This window comes from Mercenaria mercenaria, chromosome 13, assembly GCF_021730395.1.
Source record: "Mercenaria mercenaria strain notata chromosome 13, MADL_Memer_1, whole genome shotgun sequence".
NCBI classification, from domain to species: Eukaryota; Metazoa; Mollusca; class Bivalvia; order Venerida; family Veneridae; genus Mercenaria; species Mercenaria mercenaria.
The window spans coordinates 50876806-50899831 of record NC_069373.1 but is presented as its reverse complement, the minus strand read 5'-3'; the positions used below and the strand labels follow the sequence as shown (position 1 = coordinate 50899831).

At 35.3% G+C, this 23026-nt stretch overlaps 3 protein-coding genes across 3 annotated transcripts; all 3 read right to left on the bottom strand.

Annotated features, from left to right (window-relative positions):
- Positions 1 to 3722: 3722 nt before the first annotated feature.
- On the bottom strand, positions 3723 to 8414 carry LOC128547750 (kinesin-like protein KIF28P). Its single transcript, XM_053520887.1, has 6 exons — positions 8226 to 8414; positions 7652 to 7876; positions 6809 to 6877; positions 5388 to 5507; positions 4884 to 5160; positions 3723 to 4249 (listed from the first exon to the last, which is right to left on the bottom strand). The coding sequence occupies exons 1-6, from the start codon at positions 8412 to 8414 to the stop codon at positions 4017 to 4019; spliced, it is 1113 nt and encodes a 370-aa protein (XP_053376862.1). The 3' UTR covers positions 3723 to 4016.
- Positions 8415 to 9520: 1106 nt separating this feature from the next.
- On the bottom strand, positions 9521 to 13227 carry LOC128547923 (kinesin-like protein unc-104). The gene is made up of 5 exons (XM_053521814.1): positions 13145 to 13227; positions 12426 to 12506; positions 11035 to 11149; positions 10340 to 10406; positions 9521 to 9956 (listed from the first exon to the last, which is right to left on the bottom strand). Exons 2-5 carry the CDS (start codon positions 12483 to 12485, stop codon positions 9797 to 9799), a joined length of 402 nt encoding a protein of 133 aa, XP_053377789.1. The 5' UTR covers positions 12486 to 12506; positions 13145 to 13227; the 3' UTR covers positions 9521 to 9796.
- A 1030-nt stretch (positions 13228 to 14257) lies between these two features.
- LOC128547749 (osmotic avoidance abnormal protein 3-like) lies at positions 14258 to 15674 on the bottom strand. The gene is made up of 5 exons (XM_053520886.1): positions 15575 to 15674; positions 15255 to 15349; positions 15089 to 15130; positions 14763 to 14833; positions 14258 to 14470 (listed from the first exon to the last, which is right to left on the bottom strand). The coding sequence occupies exons 1-5, from the start codon at positions 15607 to 15609 to the stop codon at positions 14258 to 14260; spliced, it is 456 nt and encodes a 151-aa protein (XP_053376861.1). The 5' UTR covers positions 15610 to 15674.
- Between the last annotated feature and the right edge of the window lie 7352 nt (positions 15675 to 23026).

Genomic DNA, 23026 nt, shown 5'->3' with positions numbered 1-23026 from the left:
AGGTCTACTGATAAGCACCGCCCACTGACCACTCTCTTACTTGTATGTTTGTTGTACATAGAATATTCATTCCTATAGATTAAAGCTTAGAAAACAGTTGTGTCTCCTTTATATCCACCAACATTATTACACCTGAGTCCTCTACGAGTTCAAAAAATCCATACGGCGCTCGACGAGTCAACGGTGTCCGTACGGACGCCGTACGAGTTTGCCAAATTTGACTGAAAACCTACTTGTACGGAGCTCGTAGCGTTCTTGTGACCAGGGTATTAAACAGTCTGTAAGAATAAATATAGAATAATTCATTAGGGTTTCCGCCCAATAACTTGAGAACCACTTGACCCAGGACCTTCAGACTTAGTAGCAGGTTTATGCTTATAAAGAAAATGACACATATCGTTTTTTATGGTCAGTAGTTTAAAGGTCAAGATCACAGGGGCTCAAACCTTGAAAATCGTTTCCGCCCAATAGTTTGAGAATCACTAGACCCAGAACCTTAAAACTTATTAGCATGTTAGGGCTTATAAAGTAGATGGCCTCTATGTTTAGAGGATCAGTAGGTCAAATGTCAAGGTCACAGGGGTCTGAATATTGGAAAGCGTTGCTGCCCAAAAACTTGACAATCACCAGAATCTTCAAACTTGTTAGCATGATTCGGCTTATAAAGTAGGTGATCCTGTTGTTTTTTAGATTAGTAAGTCAAAGGTCAAGGTCACTGGGGTCTGAACATTGAAAAATCGTTTCCGCTAAATAAGTTGAGAAACATTCGAGCCAGAATCTTCACACTTTATAGCATGATTGGGCTTATAAAATAAATGACCCCTAATGTGGGATCATTAGGTCAAAGTCAATGTCTAACAGACATGAACCTTGAAAATCGTTAAATAAACTTGAAAACCACTTGACCGCTAAATAATTTGAAAACCGCTTGACCCAGTATTTTCAAACTTGATAGCATGATTGGACTTTTAAAGTTGATGACCCCTATTGTTATTGATGTCAGTAGGTCAAAGGTCAATGTCATAGTGATCACATGACTGATAATGGGACAACCCATCATGGGGGCATACACGTTTAACAAACATCTCTCTAAGAAGTCCACCAGTTATCCCAAGTAGTCTATAAGTACATGTATTCTCAATAAATTTAAAACGGCCATACGATCAGTGATATGTCCCATGTTTCTTGCACAGACTTTGATGCAGGTCAAACTTATGAGATTAGTTGCAACAGTTTGGAAGGTCTATGAAGACAGTCTTAAGCATTTTAAGGTTTAACGGGCAGAAGAGTTTGGAAAAAATAAAAAAAAATGAATCAGATATAGTTTTTAAAAATGCCGATCCTAATACGCTACCGAGCATTTGATGTATAATGTCTATTTCATCGTTAAAAAGTTGCTTAAAAGAGAGTAACAAGCTTTAATTTTAATCAGAAATTCCACTGATTTGCCTACTGTTAAAATACGTATTGTCATTTTTACAACAAAAACTCTCTTGCAAATATATTGTAGAATTTCCGATCGTTCATAAATGAATAAGAGCTGAATTCAGAAATGGGAACTGCTACTCTACATGGATTCAACAATTACATCACCAAGAAATTTGAGTCTTGGAAAGACAAGAAACTAATTGTCGGTGTAACAGGTAATACTGGTGCTGAAAAATCAAGTCTTATAAATGCTCTACGAGGACTGAAACCCAGAGACAAAGGCGCGGCTCCAGTGGGAGTCTCGGAAATATCCAGGAAATGATCATGTTGTACTGGAAGACTATCCTGGAATTGGAACACAAGGCTTTTCAAAGGATGACTACATGGAGAAAACCAAACTGCTCGATTTCAGCGTCATTGTTATTGTGTCCAGTGGGCGCTTTACCGAAAATGATTTGTGGATAGCAAACAAAGCTATAGAAGTCCGACGAAATGTTCTTTTCGTCCGGACAAAAATTGATTTTGATCTACGTAATTCCAGAGAAGACGACCCCGATCCAGATAATTTCAGTGAGTATACATGCATGAAAATGATCAGAACTGGTATAGAGAGAAATATAGACCAGGGTAAGTGAGATCTGCAAAATTATCGTGATGTTATTTACCTAGTAAATTCACGAGACAAAACAAAATACGACTTTGTTTCTTTAGTTTCATTGGTGGAAAACCTTAAAGGTCTATTAAGCATGAAAGTGAAGGCTATCTGCTACCTTTTGTATGAGCACATGGAAAAAAGAATCGAATCGAAAACAAAAATGCTTGAGAAAGAATTCATCGGTAGAAAGATCGCGTCTGTAGTGACTGGAGTTTTACCAATCCCAAAACTCGAGTCAACGCTTGGCACGTACCATGTGACTAAAATATTTGAAACTTGTCGAGAGAGATATTGTATCGACAAAGCCTCGCTAAAACAGTTTGCAGAAGAAGTTGATATGTCTGAGAAAGATATTGAAAGTCAGCTGAGGTCGTGTAGTAAAGAAATCAGTGATGCAAAACAGTTGTATTCAGAGACGGAGGAAATGAAAAAATATTCGAAATATACGTTTCCGGGCCTTGATATGCTTTACTCTGCACAAAAGTCCCCTCGTACAATGCAAGAGTGTTTGGAAAAGATCTGTAAGGTTATGGCAGAGGATGAGTTGTTGCTGGTAAAACTAAGATTATGAAAACTTGAACAAGACTTGATGACGAACTAACAGAGATCGATTTTTGCGTGAGAATCTGGAATTTGCGCTGCTTTCTGTTATCGACAAAAGCTATTCTCGTGCTGTAAATGACGTTGAACGAACAGCATTTGTGTAACAGACTGTTGCATTATTATTTTACGTAAAACAGGACTAAAATTCTAAATTCATTTTTAGTTCCTTTCCTCTTTATTCGTTATTGTTTATTTTTCGAAAAATGCTAACGTTAGATGATGAAACTTAATCGTAACTGTACGTTGCTGTGCTCCTTTGAAAAAATCATTAGGTATCATTAATTTCTATAAATACGAAAGTAGTGCTATAAAGAAAATCATATTTATTTTACTTTCATAACTATTTGATGAATATGATAAGCAAGATTTCATCTGTACCTACAACCAGTGGAAGATTTTCATTTTAAATATTCAGCTATACAACATGTATATTTATGTATGAATGGATGAATGTGTGTATGTATACAAACAAAAATGTTCTATTTTTATAATTTTACGCAATTTTGCATTGATATCAAATAAACATGCTTGACAAAATTGAGTGAAAAAGACAAAATTTATTACAGGCAAAATAATGCTTCTATAGCAGTAACATTTGTATCTATACATTTATCTGCGCTGGAAAATTACCATGAAGTTGAAATATACCGAACTTGTGTTCAGACTTACCATTGATCCAGCCAGGGACGACTTTGATAACGAACAAAGAAATCAATTATGAAAAATGATTTTAAAATTTATATACAGAAACCGAGTAGAGGACTTGGTTATCTTTTTTGAAAATCAATTCAAAATAGACAATTTCTGTCGTTAGTACGTTTTATTTTGCGTAATAACATAATCAGATGGTGCTGTTTGAATACGAGGAATTTATATTATTCTAAAGAGTGGTTTGTTTATCACCAACACAGCTGTTTTCACTAATATCAATATGAACTTTTGCTGTGGTTGCCTAACACGTTGCATTTCTATTTTGCAATACTTGCAAAACTCAACATGTAAAAAGAGTAAGACTATGATATATAAATTTCATTATAATTTGCGAAAATCACAAATAAATTATATACTTTGTAATTTCTTCTCGGTGATATTAAACGAGTTTTTTTTTTTTTTTGTAAAAGTTGTTTTATAGACATATTTTTCCATGACGTCTTGATGTTTCAGTAGACATTTGTGTTCAGCATGAGAGAAGAACAAACAAGGAGAGAAACTCACAAACAAACAAATAAACAAAACTGATGAAAAACTAATTAAAAATCGCAAGAATCCCTGATTTTATTTTTATCTGTATATATAAAAAGTCATCTGAAACTGAGGCGATAGTATTTTTTCATTCAAGATCTGCAGGCAAACCATCTCTTTTGATAACTTCTTCCATAATAGAAGCGATTCCTGTCCTTATTTCTATCATAGACGACGATAAATTGTCTAAACTCTTTTTAGAGCTATTTAAAAGAATGTCAGGGATTTGTTGTTGGGTTGTGCCTAGACTGTTTCCGTCATATTCGACAGACGTCCTACGAGATGACCCCGCCGTCTCAGAAAAATGTGTGTCTCTTCTGGCTGTAAATATATCCAAAACTTTGTGAAATATTATAACTGGACTTCATGAGTCTCTCACGACGTCCATCTAACATTTTAAAAATCAGAATCGTAAGATACTGATAGGTCAAATAAAACACTAGCAGATATATGTAATGTCTAAATGAAACGAAATATAAAGTAAATTTCTACCGAAATTGCCGAAGATGAAATACAATATTTTATTACTGTGATATCATTTGATATTCGTGGGGTAGACTTTCGTGTATTTCATGTTTGCAACAATCTACACAATTCCATCCCAAGAAACAGATTTAAGTCTCATGTACTTGATCTTTAGAACATGCAACCCATGAACTTACTTCCTCATGGAAAAGCGCAAAGCTGTACCAGTTACGGACAAAACCAAGAAATTTCATGCACACTAAATTAAATTATTTCACAGAATACATTAATCGTGAGCTGATTTGCTTCCCAATAATGCGTAAAGTTTGACAAACGGGCCCTTTAAAATCACTTCCAAACTTCACCGGCAAGTAACAAATGTAGTTAACATTAGTTGTGAACTTTCATTTCTTTCATTACACTCTATATAGAATAAAATTTCTAAAACAGCGTTAGCTAACTTTACCAAATATACAAATCTATAGATTACAATTTATTTCTCTGTCAGCCTTGTTCTGTTCATCTTCATTCTCACTATCCTCTTCGAGAAGTATTCCACTCATTGATTGATGGACATAGCTACCACAAGCCGAGCTGATGGGAGAGTATAAACTATTGCTATTGGTTAAACTTGTGGAACTGCTCAAACGGCGCTTATCCGAGAGCGTAAATGCATCAAGAGTACTGCCTCTTCGCGGGTTCTCTGTTCGCTTCTGCCGCCCGTACAGTTCTATCATTAGTGAACATTCCTCCAGGTATTCGATTGTCTGTACATAAGAAAAATTATTATTATTATTTATGGTGAAGTTTGTTTTCACTTTGAAATTGTATTAGATACTAGAAATATTAAAGACTGAAAGACGAAGTTAGGGGCACACAATGAAATTACATTCCATGATCACGTTCCCTAAGAATTTCAATCATAAAGGAGTATGAGAAATGAAAAATCCTGGGACGATATGATAAAAAGTTTTAAACTACACTAAATACACACCGCATGTGACATCTTTTTCAACTGATGCAGATGTTCAAAATTGTATTTAGGAACAACGCCATGCACTTCGTCTGTATAAATCCGGTCTTGCTCAGTTTGGAAAATGTAGTGGCACCAAGACTAGAAGGTAAATAGGTATTACTCAAAATGATACAGTCTCAAGCTTATAATTCAGAACTGATTTTCATGTGCATGTGTAACTTGTTCTCAATTCTTGGTCAAAGTAAAGAAGTTGAAGCCCGATACCATACCTTGTTCCAATAATTAAGTCAAACTACTACTTAATTCTAAGTCAAGGTAACACTTAGAACTGACTGTTAAAATGAACTTTGATCCATTTTAGAGAAAACGCAGTTGTAACTTAACACATCTAAATCTCAATACATCACTTAGAAAATATTCTAGATCAATGTTCAGATGGTTATGTCTGCAAACAGAAAAGCTGGCTGCCATATCTTCACATTGTGCAAACATATAAAATTAAAAACTTTTATTTTTGTATAGAGCTGTATAGCAGACATAAAAACAAAACTTACAAGAATTGAATAAACAAAAAAAGTTCATAAAGAAATAAGATTTTTTTATTTCAACGGGTCAGTAAATTAACAAAAAAATAATAGTAGCTTATCATTTAAAACCTGTTAAATATAAATTTGACTGTGATATGTTTAGTCATGATTTTTTGGCATTTCCTGTTGCCAATAAAATAAAGATCCAATGCATCTTTCAACAAAGCTCAAACTGAAATCTTAGTCAAGTTTAAGTTCAAGATTCAAGATTCAAGATTTTTATTGGCTCAAACATTTTACAATGTCTATCGCCATACTACAATCGATGGCGGTTATATATACAAAATATGAGAAAAGTATGTTAGTACAAATGTGTGAGAGACATATATAAAATTGACATATAGTAATAGTTAATTCCATTCACACTGAGACTAAGAAACACATATTTTAACAGACAAACAAACACACTAGTATACTGCCTACTGTAATCATTTACAACGTTATTTACAACATTTTATAAATAGTATCTATACTAATTAATTAATGATTCACGTTTGATAGTCGCTAAGTAGATAAACTTAGCTGTTTTGTTCACTAGCTGTCATTACGTTGTAAATCTACATTTTAATATTGTTAAGCAGTCCCGGGACTTTATTTCAGCTACTAGTGGTGACTGATCTAAACTCGATGCAAATTAAAACAGTTACTGTAAGATGACCAAATGGAAGCATAAAACACAACCAACAAAAATACTGCTATATGTTCCAATATCAAGCACAATACATGAATATTAGATAAAGATTAATTTATTTCGATATTTAACTATTTTATTCTGTCATGAAGATCGCTTGTAACTTATGTTATACGCATTACTGAACAAAAAACAAAGTCAAAGAAACCACAAAGACGTACCGATTTAAATCGTTTTGGAATTCCAATGGACCCCTTGATCTTCACTTTAAAAGAAATGTCTTTATGAAGCTGTTAGAAAGAAACTACATACGTTAAATGATACATGTGCCTGGTGTATTGGTTTTTTCGAGACAGGGCAACTATACAATGAATAAAATATTTAAAGCTACACGCCCAAAGCTCAGGTGAACTTTTTAACTTGTTCATATCCACCAAGTTTTGCATAGAATGTGAATACGACACTGAAAAATGATAAAGTGGGGGAAAATAAATATTAAATATTGGTAAAAAGCAAGAAGAATGTTGATTTTCTCCATTATTTCAAAAGCGTTACAACAGTTTACTCCTTTCTGCACAATAGCTTTGGTGATTTGTAAGTATATCTTGTAGAATTCATATGTCAGTAGGTGTTCACCACTAGCAAATCTCAAAAAGTGTGAACGAGTCTCTTTAACAGAAGATTAAGATGTTTGAAAAGATTTTGTTTTGTCTGAGGTTATATACAGTCAATAAACATATATATATAATTAGTATACGAATTGCTTAGCAGGGTATTCTGATGTGCATATTCACTTTTAGCATGTAATAAATAAAGTCTCTAAGATTCTTTTGTAGGATAGAACACAACCAAGAAATATAAAAGCCGATTTGTTTTGACTGAGTTTGTTCGTGAGAATTGATAAAGTGCAACATACCTCACGCCCCCTAGCTCCGGCTTAAGCTAAATTAAATTCTACAGGTAAGGTACACTGAAAGGACACTTATGATCTAAAAGGATAGCACTCGGTCGAAGTACGTGAAGTCATTTTACGGCCACGTCACAAGATATCTGAAAATATTTACCAAATCCAGTGGTTCCTCCACAGATAATTCATCCGACATTTCCTCTCCATCTTCAGTGCAGGGTACGAGACAAACGCCGAGATGACCCACGAGACGGGCTTGGTAGTCATAGATACCAATCATTTGCTCTTCTATGTCCAACATGTAAGCCAGTGATTCAAGAGGCACAATGGCTACACCTACGAGTGTAGGTGTTTCTAAGGGTTCCCAAAATGGGTCTTGAGTCTTAAAAATAAAAAACGAAAATAAGTTTTGTAGATGTATATATACATACCTTTCAGGCAACGGTTAATTGTGTGTCTCTTGATAAAATTATTTGTGCTCGATTCTTGTCTGGCTAGTACATATATCACTCTTTGAAATGTTTACCGATGATGTAACAAATGAACACCAATGCATTAATGTAATAATAATGATTTTGGTCAATACATACTAATCTGTAAAAGACATGTTGAGCATTGATTAACATACGAGTATGTATTTAATGAAAATAAAATATTAAATAGAAACACTGCAAAATGATAAATGTAAGAAAACGTTCATTGTTTTCTCTTAGAAAAAAAAAATAAAACACCTTTGTTTTAGGTTCCCAGTCTTCTAATCCACGTTCGAAGTTCCTAAAGACTTCCATCATAAGATCAAATCTGTCCTGAAAATGGTTCTTTCCCCACAGAAACTGACCACCTTCAGTTGTATCAACGCGTATGAATACCTGCAATTCAAAACCAAGTCGCACAAGTGTAGAGTCGGTAAATGCACTCATTGTTGTGGGGCAATATTAAAGTTATCAGCTTGGTGTATAGATATTTTGGGTAACATTTAAATGTTGTACTTAAAACGAGTTCACTTGTGTGCAAAACATCAAAGGGTCTGTTCTTATGACATACATTTATCAAACATAACACTATTAGTCAGATCTGCAGTGAAAATATTGTTTGATTAACTTTACATTCATTTTTGTTTTAAAAAAGAAATGCATATCTAAATACTCGCCTTCGAGCGTTTAGTCTTATCTCCAAGAACCATTGCTGGGATTATAACGGGTTCGAATCTTATTCCTCGATTCAGTTCTAACGCTATGGCATTTGCTTCGTGAGTTAGGATCAGCGTCTCTGCGATTTCGTCTCTCAGCCAGCCAAATCCTTTTGCAAAGCATATAAATATGCATTTACTTAGAGGAAGCACATATTCTTTCAGGTTATTAGATTCGTCTAGAACTAATAAATCATGGCATAACTCTAATACTAATATTTTACCTTCCAATATATCATATAGCGGCAGTATCTATAACAAGTTCTTACTTACTCAAAATAAGATGTTCTATGTATAGCCAAAATTTGCGTGGTTAGTTTCTGTTTTTAGAATAGTTTATGTATGCTCCAAAAACAACAAACCTTTTGACTGAACATTACTGTGTTCTCCAATTTCATTTTGTGCCATCTCAAATGTGACCGGTTTTATCACTTTACCAGATTGTTTTAACAGTCTCTCCACCGATGGATTATGAAAAACAAACACATTGTTCGCACTGAAGAAAATCCTGAAATGGTACAAACATAACTGGTTCGATATAAATTCTTGTTACCACTTATTGTACCACTACTGTAATAAGAACTCTCTTGACATCCAATCAAATTTTGAAACACAAAAGATAGTACAGTATAGTTTTTATGACAGTTCGAAATGTTTCCAATTTTCGTTGTCTATATCAAAATATGTATTTTGTGTTGCATCTGGTTTTCAGAACAACCTTTCATGATGGTGAAAATTACAGAATGTATTTATGGGAATTATTTTAGGAGTAATCTTATTCACATTGTCTTGTAATATATGAACATGATAATTTTAAAAAGGGAATGATACCAGAAACTCAGTTTAAACTTCCCGGTGGTGTTTCTGCTTCTGGCCGTTCCAAAGCGGTGCCCTGCTGTTTTCCTTCGTCACGTATGTTTGTAAGTTACTTCTAGGTCTTTATCATTGTATACAGTCATATTTGTGAATGTGCACATTTGTTCAGTCTCTGTGTACCTGTATACTTATGTTTACACGTACACAACCATATTTCCATATGGAATGCTCTATGAGCGACTGCATCTTTTGAATGTGGATTTTCTGGTTGGACGTTTTTCCTCGTCTTTTTTTAGTCTAAGATAAGCTCAATAAAGCTTTACAGACTTGCCTGTCCTGATGTTTCAGCGTTGTTTGTCCCGTGATAATCATGCCGTTAACCCTTATCTGGCCATTCAACGGCATTATAGTTATCTTGGTATTCTTGTTCTGTATCATACAATGTTCCTGTGCAATGCTGAAAAAAGGGAAGCTTTGAATAACTACATTTGTCAGTAGCTCGGATACATTTAAACCATATTTCAATAGTAGGACAGAAAGCAAATAAAAACAAAGTAAAGATGATGAAAGGAAATATTGTTTGAGGGGGCTGCTTTTTTTTTGGAAAGTAAGGTCTCCTGTTGAAATATTGAATATCTATCCTTGTTTGTTAAGTATATCAAACAGAACGGAAACTTCACTGCGTAAATAAGCGTATACCCAGACTCTATTTCAACATCGATGGAAGAGTTTGGTGATATTAATAGGAACCTATTGAAAAAGGAGAGAGAAATAGTATATGTGATGAACATAGAAGTCAGTATCAATCGTATATGAAATCAGAATAATTGAATAAATCACCTCGGTCCATGCAGTTCAATTGTTGATGGATTCACTGCTCTTTTGTTACCTACTGAGGTGAAGCATCCTGAAAAGGTTTTCAGTTTATTTTTTTCAAGGTTATTATGACAAATGATCTTGAAAATATGAGCATTCTCACGCACAAGCGAACTGAAGCCATCCACTTATTTTACCCGCATCAATTATGGTATATTCGATCTCAAGTGTGAAAAATGTACCGTGCGCTTAAAAATTACTTTGTTTCTTATCACTATAACATACAATAAAACTACATGCAAAGTCACAGTTAAATTTGATAGAGTGCCATACAAGCCATACGCATGAAGGCACCTGTTACTGGATATAAATAATTGTTTGTTTGTCTGTTTTGAATTTAACGCCATCCTTTCAACAGTATTTCAGTTATTAGTATATAACGGTGCGCTGTTAACCTAACCAGTGGCCCTGGATTCTGCACCAGTACAAACCTGTTCTCTGCACATGGATAAGAGGTGGAGGACGAATGACTTCAGACACAATTTCTTCTGTTAAATCGTCACGGAGAACATACACCTCGCCCGGGGATCGAACTCACGACCCCGCGATCCGTAGATCTGCGCTCTCCCTATTAAGCTAAGTGGGCGGGTTTGGATATAATAAAGAAGCATAATAGTTTTGTATTGAGTGGGTGATATGTCAATAAATCAGAGTTTGACCTGGTTTTATATAATAAACAATTTTTCCTGTAAGAGCAGGGTCTATATTCAGATTCCAGAGGTGTGGGATCTCTTCTCTCTCTTTCGCCAACTTTCTCTCTTTAGCTATCTGCTCCTGTTAAGTGTAAGCAAAATATACATGTTTATTAACGAATAGAAAAAATAGTAGTTAAGTTTTGATGTCAGGTAAGCTCATATGATTTTGGTATCATTTGAAAGTGTATTGTCTACTGAAAAGGAAAATATAAATTACATGACAAAATATGTTATAGAATTTTTTTTTTTTTTACTTAAAAGTCTTCAATGATTATGAAACTTCAACAGAAATCCAATTATTACAGTGTATGAATTTTCATTTCGCAGTAAAAAACAAACATGATTTTAATAATTCTTGCATATTATTTATGGTCATCTTATTTACTAATTCTTGTTCAGCAGACACAACTCTTTCAAATGATACCAAAAAACATGGGGTCACCAGGCATCGGAATGTTACCTATTTGTGGATCGGATACCTTAAACCTTATCTGCACAACTGAAAATGTAAATGTAATCATGTTCAATAGTCATTTTCATAGAATGTACCATTCATTAAATATTTAGTTTATACTATTCTCATTTTAAAAGCAGTAAAGAAACAAAATTTGGCAGAACAGTGTGGACCTATATACAGATTTCTTAAAATGCTTTTAATAGCTATTTTTACCTCAAGAGTCTGTTTCTGTACAAACAAGTTATAAAGTCTTGAAAAGAAAACATATTTTAAAACAATTGTCCTTATATCAAATATAGTACACTTAAAACCACTTGTTATATTACTGAAACATCACTCCAGACACGCGACATGAATTGAGATTAAGACGTTTGTGAACATGCCTTGCAGTTATTGTTCTGACCCGTACCTGTTGGTTCCAGTGCCCTATTTATTTGGCTCTGCCTTTAGACAGAAGTATTTACGTGCAGTATAATTGTAAAAAATTCTTCACTAAAACAATTTGTACAATATATACACCTTATTTTCAAGAAGGTATCTAAATATATAATATGGTAATTATACCTCTAGATATCTATCTGTATATATCTCTGTGTACGTGTATACTCATGTTTACACTAGATATATACACTTTTTTTCAAGAAGGTATTTAAATATATAATATGGAAATTATACCTCTAGATATCTATCTGTATATATCTCTGTGTACGTGTATACTCATGTTTACACTAGATATATACACTTTATTTTCAAGAAGGTATTTAAATATATGATATGGTAATTATACCTTTGATATCTATCTGTATATATCTCTGTGTACGTGTATACTCATGTTTACACTAGATATATACACTTTATTTTCAAGAAGGTATTTAAATATATAATATGGTAATTATACCTCCATCGTTCTTTTTGTCTCTTTCAATTTTGACTCCCAGGCTTTCTCCACATTTAACATTTCATTCTTTATTTGCTGTATCTGAAAGACAGAATGGATTTTCATTATCTGAAAGATAAAATGTATTTGCTAAATCTGAAAAATAGAAAGTATTTTCTGAACCTGAAATAGAAAGTAGCAGCTTAATCTGAAAGGCAGAAAGCAGCTGCCTAATCTGAAATGCAGAAAGCAGCTGCTTAATCTGAAAGGTAGAAAGCAGCTGCTTAATCTGAAAGGCAGAAAGTAGCTGCTTCATCTGAAAGATAGAAAGCAGCTGCTTCTTTTGAAAGGCAGAAAGCAGCTGCTTCATCTGAAAGCCAGGCAGAAAGCAGCTGCTTAAGCTGAAAGGCAGAAAGTAGCTGCTTCATCTGAAAGATAGAAAGTAGCTGCTTAGTCTGCAAGACAGAAAGCAGCTGCTTAATCTGAAAGGCAGAAAGTAGCTGCTTAAGCTGAAAGGCAGAAAGTAGCTGCTTCATCTGAAAGAAAGAAAGTAGCTGCTTAATCTGCAAGACAGAAAGCAGCTGCTTAATCTGAAAGGCAGAAAGCAGCTGCTTAAACTGAAAGATAGAAAGTAGCTGCTAAATCTTTAAGACAGAAAGTATCATCAGTATTTACTTAATCTAAAAGACAGAAATCTGGTACTATGGTAAGATTTTTTGAACACTTTTAGTCCTTTTTACCTCCGAAAGTTGTTTCTGTTTCAGCAGCGCGATTTCTGAAAAAAAAAATAGGATGAACCTTATATCAGTAAATAGACCTGACGTTAAAGTATACCAAACATCATGTATATAAGTAAGACATTCGATTTAACATTAAGCTTTTAGAAATTTCATCAATGAAAAATACTTGTTATAATGTCATTATTAAATAACTATGTAAAAATCATTTCACATATACACCAAACCGGAACTGAAACCGAAACGACAAAAATTAGAACGTATTATGATCAATGTTTATGTCATATATAAGCCGGAACCAAACCGTAAAGTAAAACAAAACCGAAATGAAAACATGCCTAAATTGAAAACCTAGGTTGGTTACCGACTTTGATCCGAAAGGGTAACAAAATGTCATGCTTTTCTTTGCTGATGCGATAGAATATTATACTGGTAAAGAATGTCGAAGATCTTCATGCAATTCCTGAACAAGCCTGTGGTACTGTCACAATTTGTCTCTGTTTTTGGTTCATATGCACCCATTTCATTCTCCCCCATCGTCTCTTAAATATCGCCTTTGTATTATTGATATCCAAACAGTAAGATATCAATATCACCCCCATTAAGGTCATTTAGTATTATGCAATGCTTCTATACATCATAACCTAGAGATTCGGATAAAAACTCGGCATATATGTGAAAGCCCTGGTCGATTTTGAAAGGAAGAAAACGGCATCGGTCACGTTTCGGTTACGGTTTGACGTATATGTGAGCCGAGACGAAGAAAACGGCATCGGTACGGTTTCAGTTTAAGCTCAGTGTAAATGTGAAATGTAATGATAAAATCTAAAGTTTTGTGATATTCCTGATTAGCTCATAGGTGTAAGTGTATTCCATTGTATGCTAGAGTGTAATACAATAAACTACCATAAAAAGCGAAAGAACTCAGTTCAATGAACAGTTATCACTAAACAAGAGTCACTATTCACCAGATATTGTGTAAAGCAGTCGCTGAAGGCGTCGTAATTTGTTCTCGTTTTAGACTGGGGAATAATATTTTGCTTAATGTCGCTATTATCTCTCAAACATTCAATATGCTTGATAGCATTTTATATGATGCCTATTAGCCGCTATATACTAGCCTTCCTCTGAATATCCAATGCTTGATTTTCTCCTGTCATTTAGCTTAGCTAGCAAGGCTTCTTTCTCTTCCAGCAGCTCTTTAATAAACTCGTCTGTTTTTGTGACATTGGCCATAACTTTATTTCTTATGGATTTCACCCTGTTTGCGTATCGGAGGGTAGATAAAGTCTGTTCGTAGTCTTGATCAGCCGGACTAATTGTAGCTATCTGTAATTAATTATACATCTTGTATTAATTTCGCGCATTCGTGATAAAAAAAAAGATTTCGATGACGTTTTGAAAGACCAAATGAATACATACCATATTATTTAACTTGGAAATCTAGCTAACTTATTCTCAGTGACTGTATCAACAAAAATTAGATTAAATAGAAAACAAGTGATAAAGTTTGATGAAAAACAATATCCGTGGATGGAAATGAAAAAGAAAAAAATGAACTGTCAAACGCCAAGACCTGTTGCTACTGCTAAATATTGTTTCAGCTAAATTAAACGCATACCATAACTGTTTTGCAGTTACCGCCAACAGCATCTTTCAAGAGCATAGTTAGTTTAGAGTCTCTGTAGGGAGCTGAAAGGTACAGTTTATTTCTGCATGTAATGTTAAATATTTTGATGCGATCAATGAAATAGCAAGAACATTTTATGACGAGTTTATAGTAATATGTTGACAACTTTTATACTGCAAAATGCCAGACAGGATTTGATCGATTTTTACAATTTAGAAGTGTATAAAATGTATGTCAAATATTATAAAAATGCAAAGATGTAGTCATGCGTTATTTCACTAAATTCACGGGATAATTAAAAACAAATAAAAGCTCACTAGGTCCTTGGTCAGACCTCCCAGCTGCCAACGCACACAAATCTGAAAATAAATGTACAATATCAGCTCTTTACAACAAAACAATGTATACTAATTCAAATATTCATATAGCTTTTAAAATGAAAACTATCTATTCACTGTTTTTGGTTAGGTAAAGCAGACTTACTTTTAATGACAACTCCTAACGACATCAGCGATTGGTTGATATGTTTACTCTCTTCGAAACGTACACCTGTTGCGCCAGTTTGCGATGCTCGCTCACTGAAACAGACCAAACACAAATTTTCATTTCTTTTGACCATATTTGTATGGTTCATTCTTCATTATTAATAAATTTGTAAGTTTTTTTAGAGATAAATTGTAACTTCTTTCTACATTTTTAACAAGAAAACGAATGTTTTAACTTTGCTGCAGGTCATGGTTACGCAATTGTTTTGATAACCTTGAAAGAACTTTTATCAGTTTAAACTATGTTCTTTAGCATACCTTCCAGCTAGGTCAACCATGTTGATTTTGGACATTTTTGTTCGATTTTCTTTCAGGCAATTTTGTTGAAAACTGATGGTCACGATAGTATGAGCTCGGCTGAAATCATACATTTAAACATGCTCGTATGAACGCGATTGAAAGGACGCATGTTTCCTTTCATCTATCTGTATATTGTAAGAAAACCCAAAACTGTATTTTTGTACATGTACATTTTTCAGCTCCCAGCTTGTTTATTTCTACTGATAACGCATGTAAACTCTCAGAAATTATTCACTTACTTACAGTATTAGTATATCTGCTTAGATTGTCAAGTCACTTTACCTGATATACAGTTTAACTTCATAAATTTACGATTTTCTACAGTGCAAAAAGCTTCTTTCATGGAGGCTGCCATTTTTGTTGTTGTTGTTGCAGACCGGTAGAGAAATATTTACGATTATGTGACATTTACTTGGTAAAGGTGTGAGGTACCTATGTAAACAGCAACGCAGTATACATTCTATTATTCCAGCCACACTTAGATTTAATTAGATTTAGGCCATATTTGTTGCATTTTATGATTTTCTGATGTGCCAATGTAAAATCTCTTACCGGTCTATCTGAGCGTCTGCTAACAGTCCCGCTTCAAAGTGTTTTTCCATGATTGTGATTAAACTACTTCATATTTCTTAGGGTGTTATATATCAAAATACTTGTTATGAAACAAGGAATTGTATGAGGTTTACTTTCACTAAAGACCTTGTTTATTTAATACATTATTTGCGAGAAACCCTGGCTGAAGCTCCGTAGAGAGACTGGTGTCCTGGAATCCCGGCCGGTCACCGTTCTGTGATTTCATTGGGGAACGGTGCCCGGTCTGTATTTGATTGGATTACCCGGACACACCTCCTTCACCGGGCCTTCAGTCATTGGTCAGTTACATCACGTGGTCACATCCCAGGAGGCTATATATTGGCTGGCGGACAATGGCGTCAGCACTTTGTTCGTATACGTAGTTCTTGCGTAAGAGCGCCAAATTCAAACTGCAAGTTAGGCAGTAAGTCTTTTGAAACCATCCGTCCGTCTTTCCGATATACTGTATATCCTGAGCTGTGTCCACATTATATTAATTAAGTATTTCAATGTGAAATTGAACTGTTTATTTGTTTATTGTGCTTACTTGAAAGGAAAAGACATAGAGTCCAGTTAACTTAAGCGCGTATTTCGTGCCTCATTAAATTTTGGAACTTTACTTTAAACTTTGTTATTAACTGTGTGTTAACTGTGTGTTTTCCCTGACATCCGCCGGCCGTTACAAATTGGTGTCAGAAGTGCAGATGTTTTATTGCCGAATACATCTCGAACTGCGCAAAAATTAAGGCTAGATTAACGTTACTGAACAGATTCTACAGTAGAATTAAATATGAACTGTAGTATATGATTTTACAATAACTCGGCGCACATACACTAAATATGGTATAGTGTATTACGTTAGGTACATGCGTGAGAACTTAAATTTTGTTGCTGACACTAGCATTTAGTTAAATAGCTAGACTATGTACAGTGCTCAGACAGTTATGTATTAATTGTAATTTATTGTGCTTACAACAAACATAGCTGTATTAAAGGGAGATGCTCTATATAACTTATTAACTAGCTGTAAACACAATTCAATAAATAATGGCAGATAACTCAGACTCTGAAGTTTACTTCAATGTAAATAATCAAAATGACAATGGATAAATAAATACTGATGATGTTTCACACAGCAATAGTGACAATGATTATACAGACAATAACAGTTGTATAAACAATGAAAGACATAATGAACATGAGCTTATGCATGAAAGTGAGGCTGGTATATGCCAAAAACCAGCATCTAACCTGGGCACACCAGTCAATAGTAGACAACCAGTAGTACATAATAGCAAGTCAAATACTAGATGCCACCAGTCTAGTAGGTCCTCTGGTAACCATAGAAGGGCCAGCAGATCACCTGGGTCTGACCATTCAGTTATATCCAATGGATGCAATCACATATCTAATCAAGCTAGACGCCACCAGTCTAGATCTAGGAGGTCGTCTAGATACCATAGACGGACCGAAAGACATCATTCTGATTCCTCTGATAGGAGTCAAAGTCCCACATATTTCCATAGACCCCATACTAGTAGACGTTACCAGTCTAGTCGTTCGCCTTGTTACCAGAGGCGAGCAGTGCAACATCACAGGAGTTCAAATAGATCTGGTGATAGACGTTATCGACTTGAAGCATCAAGAGAAAGATATGAGCATAGGAGAAATGTCAATCACAGTAACATTAATAGGGATAGGTATATGATCCTTAGTGACAATGACTATGACAATAATTCCATTGTTAGACCTCCCAGACAACCACATCGAGTCTATTCCCGACCTCACAACCCAAATTATCATACATCTGTACCTAGTCTGAAACCGGAGCCTTATTCTGGACAAGAATCTTGGGAAGAATACTGTTCACATTTTAAAAACTGTGCAGAGCTTGGTAACTGGGATGATAGAAATAAAGTTCTGTTCTTAGCGGCATCTCTTAGGGGTCAGGCTAGCACCTTCTACATGAGTCTGGATCCACATCAGCGACAAGAATACAATGCCCCGGCATATCAAATGCAGCATAGATTTTGCAGCAGTATCCATGCTGGCAAATGGTTAAATATGCTGGAAACAAGGCAGCGCAGACAAGGGGAAAGTATTACTGCACTTTGCGATGACATTCGCCCATTACTAAGAAAGCGTACTACCAGCTGGACAGCAGAGCTCAAGATGCAATTGCACTCAATCACCTGTACAAATTAATACCAGTCGAAATGAAATGCAGATGCATTGATAATAACTGTACTACACTGCAAGATGCTGCTGCTGTAATAGACAGATATGAAGCTATTATTGGAGAATCAAACAGCAGAAACACTAGGGGTAATGTGCGTACTATAGACACATCTGGTATTGACTCAAACATTTCAAATCTTCTCCAGAAATTAGATTCTAGACTTGAGCAACTTGAAAATGTTTCTGTTCCGCACACCACTACAAAAAGACAAGACTCAAGGTCAAAACCTATGCGACACTGTTACACATGCAATGCCACTGACCATTTATATAGGGAATGCCCATCTAGACACAGACACCAGAGCTACTCAAACACTGTAAATCACAATACACCTGCTAAAACCTCATCTGAAAACTTGTCGGGAAACGCGACCATGTCGACTCAGTAGGCCGTGAGTCGACAACTGAAACAACAAGGCCTGATGAAGTAACTATTCAATCAGACACTGTAAGAACAGGCCACATATTAGACAAGAAATGGGACAATGGGTTTTACACAAATGGAATAATATCTGGCCAACAAATAGAATTTCTAATAGATAATGGCTCCGCAGTTACAATCATTTCATTAGACAAATTCAATAAGATTGATAAAGAGCAGCAGCCAACTGTTGAGCCATTCCCTACTCCTGTTCATGATGCTAGTGGTGGTACAATAAAAACACTAGGTAAAACTGTTATTAACATTGAATTAAATGGTCATTTGTTTGAACAATCAGTCCTCATTTGTGATATTGGACAAGATGGTATCATTGGTCAAGATTTTCTTTTGCAGTATGTAGAGACCATAAACTATAAAAGTGGCAAAATTGTAACAAAACAAAATCAAATAAATTGTTGTGTCGGCAGTGAAAAGTCATGTGTAGAGTTCTAGTACGAAGAACAACTGTAATTCCTGCAAATTCAGCAATAAGGCTTCCAGTTGAAATTAATGAATCACAGAAGATAACAGAGTATGGTTAAACTGAACCTGTAAAATTATCTTCTGATGACATTGGTATGGTCCCTGGTGTAATCGAAACATCAAAATCAGACATTTGTATAAATTTTGTAAACTGCTCAAACAAAACCGTGACATAATATGAAAATCAAACGGTAGGGTCTTGTGAACCATACCTTGATAATAAGATTGAACAGGAAACAGTTAGAACCTTGAAACCTGAAAACACAAATAAAGAAAAAGAACTACCTGAACATTTAAATGACCTATTCAAAAGAAGTTCTATTCATTTATCAGAAGATGAAAGCAAGCAATTAAAAGAAATGCTAATACAATATGAATGTGTCTTCGCGAAGTCGTCTAACGATCTTGGTAAATGTGGTCGCGTACAACACAGAATACATACAGGAAATGCTATACCTGTACGACAGCCAGCTAGACGTCAGCCAATGGGAAAACGACAAGCTGAAAGAGAAGAAATTTACAAAATGCTTGAAAAAGGTGTAATTGAGCCATCGAACAGTCCTTGGAGTTCACCTGTAGTACTTGTTACCAAGAAAGATGGCAGTATTCGTTTCTGTGTGGACTATAGAGCCGTCAATGTTTTAACGACAAAAGATGCATACCCACTTCTCCGTGTTGATGAGTGCTTGGATGCACTTGCGAACTCCAAATTTTACAGTTCAATGGACTTATGCTCTGGATTTTGGCAAGTCGGAATGGCTCCAGAAGATCGTCAGAAAACAGCGTTTGCTACTAATCTTGGTTTATTTCAATGGACAGTTATGCCTTTTGGTTTAGCCAACAGTCCATCAACATCATGTTTTACGAGGTCTGCAATGGATAGAACTACTTCTTTATACGGACGATATCATTTCTCCAAGCAACAGTGTCTTAGAAAGACTCCAGAGGTTGCGAAACATCTTTGATAGGCTTCTTGATGCCAATTTAAAACTTAAACCTTCCAAATGTGCCTTCTTCCAGAAGCAGACCAAATTTCTTGGGCATGTTGTCTCAGAACAGGGTGTATCAACTGATCCCGACAAAATCACAGCTGTGAAATACTGGCCTCAACCAAGGACAACTAAGGAAACCCGAAACTTTTTAGGCCTATGTTCGTATTACAGAAAATTTATCCAAGGATTTGCAAGTATAGCCCGACCACTGCATAAATTATGTGAAAAGGGTGTCAAATTCCAATGGACAGAAAGTGCTCAGAATGCTTTTGAACAGTTAAAGAAAGCTTTAACAAGTGCACCAATTTTGGCAACCCACTTCAAGACACCCCTTTCATACTTGACACTGATGGAAGCGACAAATGTGTTGGTGCAGTACTTTCGCAAAAGCAAGACGGTCATGAAAAGGTTATTGCTTATATGAGCAAGTCACCTAACAAACATGAAGTGTCATACTGTACGACAAGAAAAGAACTTCTCGCTGTAGTTGTTGCTTTAAGAACCTTTCACTTTTATCTCTATGGACAGCCTACATTACTACGCACAGATAATGCTGCAGTTAGCTGGTTAAAACAGTTGAAAAGGCCTTCAGGTCAAATAGCGCGTTTGGTTCAAGAATTAGAAACCTATGATTTGACTATTGTCCATCGCCCAGGTCTTAAGCATTCAAATGCAGATGCTTTATCACGCAGACCTTGTCGTGTCTGTGAACGACAAGAAAAATTGAACGATAACGCCGATGACGATGACTGTGAAGTTTCTTATACCGAGTCACTTTTTCTGCAACAGAATGACCAACAGGACGAAACATTTGATTCTTCTGAAACGGTAATGAAAATGACACCGTGTACTTCAACCACTAGATCTTATCTTGATGGTTGGAGCCCGGCTGAAATACGCGAAACTCAACTTAATGACACTGACATTGCTCTTCTTATCAATGCAAAAGAGAATAATGCAGAACGACCACACTGGGACCGCGTGTCATCAGATACTTCAATACTGAAAACATTATGGCGGCAATGGGATTGCTTAACTTTAACTGATGGGTTACTTCATTGTAAATTTGAAGATACAGACTTAAACCGTGAAAAGCACCTGCTTGTAGTACCAAACAGTAAAAGACATGACATTATGCATTATTTTCATGACATTCCATCAGCCGGACATTTAGGAATTGAGAAAACGCTTCACAGGGTTAAACAGTCATTCTACTGGCCCGGAATGAAAGATGACATTACTGAATACTGCAATACATGTGACCAGTGTGTTGCTCGTAAATCCACAGCAGCATCAAAGGATCCACTACAGCAATACTTAGTAGGTGAACCTATGGAAAAAATAGCCATGGACATTCTTGGCCCACTTCCTTTAACAAACAATGGTAATAAATATATATTGGTCATTGTAGACTGTTTCACCAAATGGACAGAAGCATATGCCTTACCAAATCAGGAATCTAAAACAATCGCAGAAGTAATTGTCAATGAATGTATCTGTCGCTTTGGTACTCCACTTCAAATTTTGACTGATCAGGGTACTAATTTTACACCCGGTCTTTTTAAAGAGATATGTGACTTCTTACATATCGATAAGGTTCAGACCAGCAAGCATATGGAACCGTAGAGCGCTTTAATAGAACACTACAATCTATGTTGACGATGTTCTGCCATGATGATCAGCGTAACTAGGATGTTTACCTTCCTCAATTACTCATGGCTTATCGCGCATCAGTACATACAAGTACGGGTTTAACTCCAAATGAAATGTTTTTTGGACGCAACGTTGTTATGCCATTAGAAGCCGTTATTGGTATACCACAACATAATGATAAAGTTCCCGTAGATGGTTCAGTTTATGTTACTAACCTACGTCAAAATATCAGTAATGTTCACGAACATGCCAGAAAATCTCTTAAAGTGAATGCAAACTATCAAAAACGTCATTATGATCTTAAAGCAAAGAAAAGATCTTTCCGTGAAGGTCAACTGGTATGGCTCTATAACCCTGCTAGACGAATTGGCGTTTGTTCTAAACTAACATCAAAATAGAAGGGTCCATATGTTATTGTTAGACAGCTAGATGACGTAACATATTTAGTAAAAAGCTCCCCGCGAATGAAACCAAAAGTTTATCATGTTGACAGACTTTTACCATACAGCGGTAAAAATCCTCCTAAATGGTGTTCATCTGCATAAATACAAACTAAAGAAAAACAGAAATGTTAGACAGTTACTTATGTTATTAGTTTAATGTTATCAATGAAAATGTTTGAACTGAAATTATAACTGGTATGTTTAAACTTGTATTATTTGAAGTTAACGCCTAGGTAATAACTGTGAGGGGTATAATATAACCAAGAATATGCAGTTTAAGTGAAGTCATAAAATGGAAACTGTGGTCTGAGACTGAAGTATTTTCTTGAAAGGGTGGCGGTTCTCTGGACGCACCAACTCACGAATGAAATAGGGGGTACTTTGTTGATGGCAATGATGACGCGCATCAAGGATATGTTTTTGACCTGTGTTTATTTGTGATTAACCGTGAACTGATAAGTATTGACTATAAAATACAGCCCTGCAGTAGAATTACAACGCGTGTGTAAGAATAGTGACATAATCAGACATTTTTATAAAATGAAGCAGTGACATACATAATATTATGTGTGTAAATATAAGTGGACACAGCCCAGTCATGTTATCT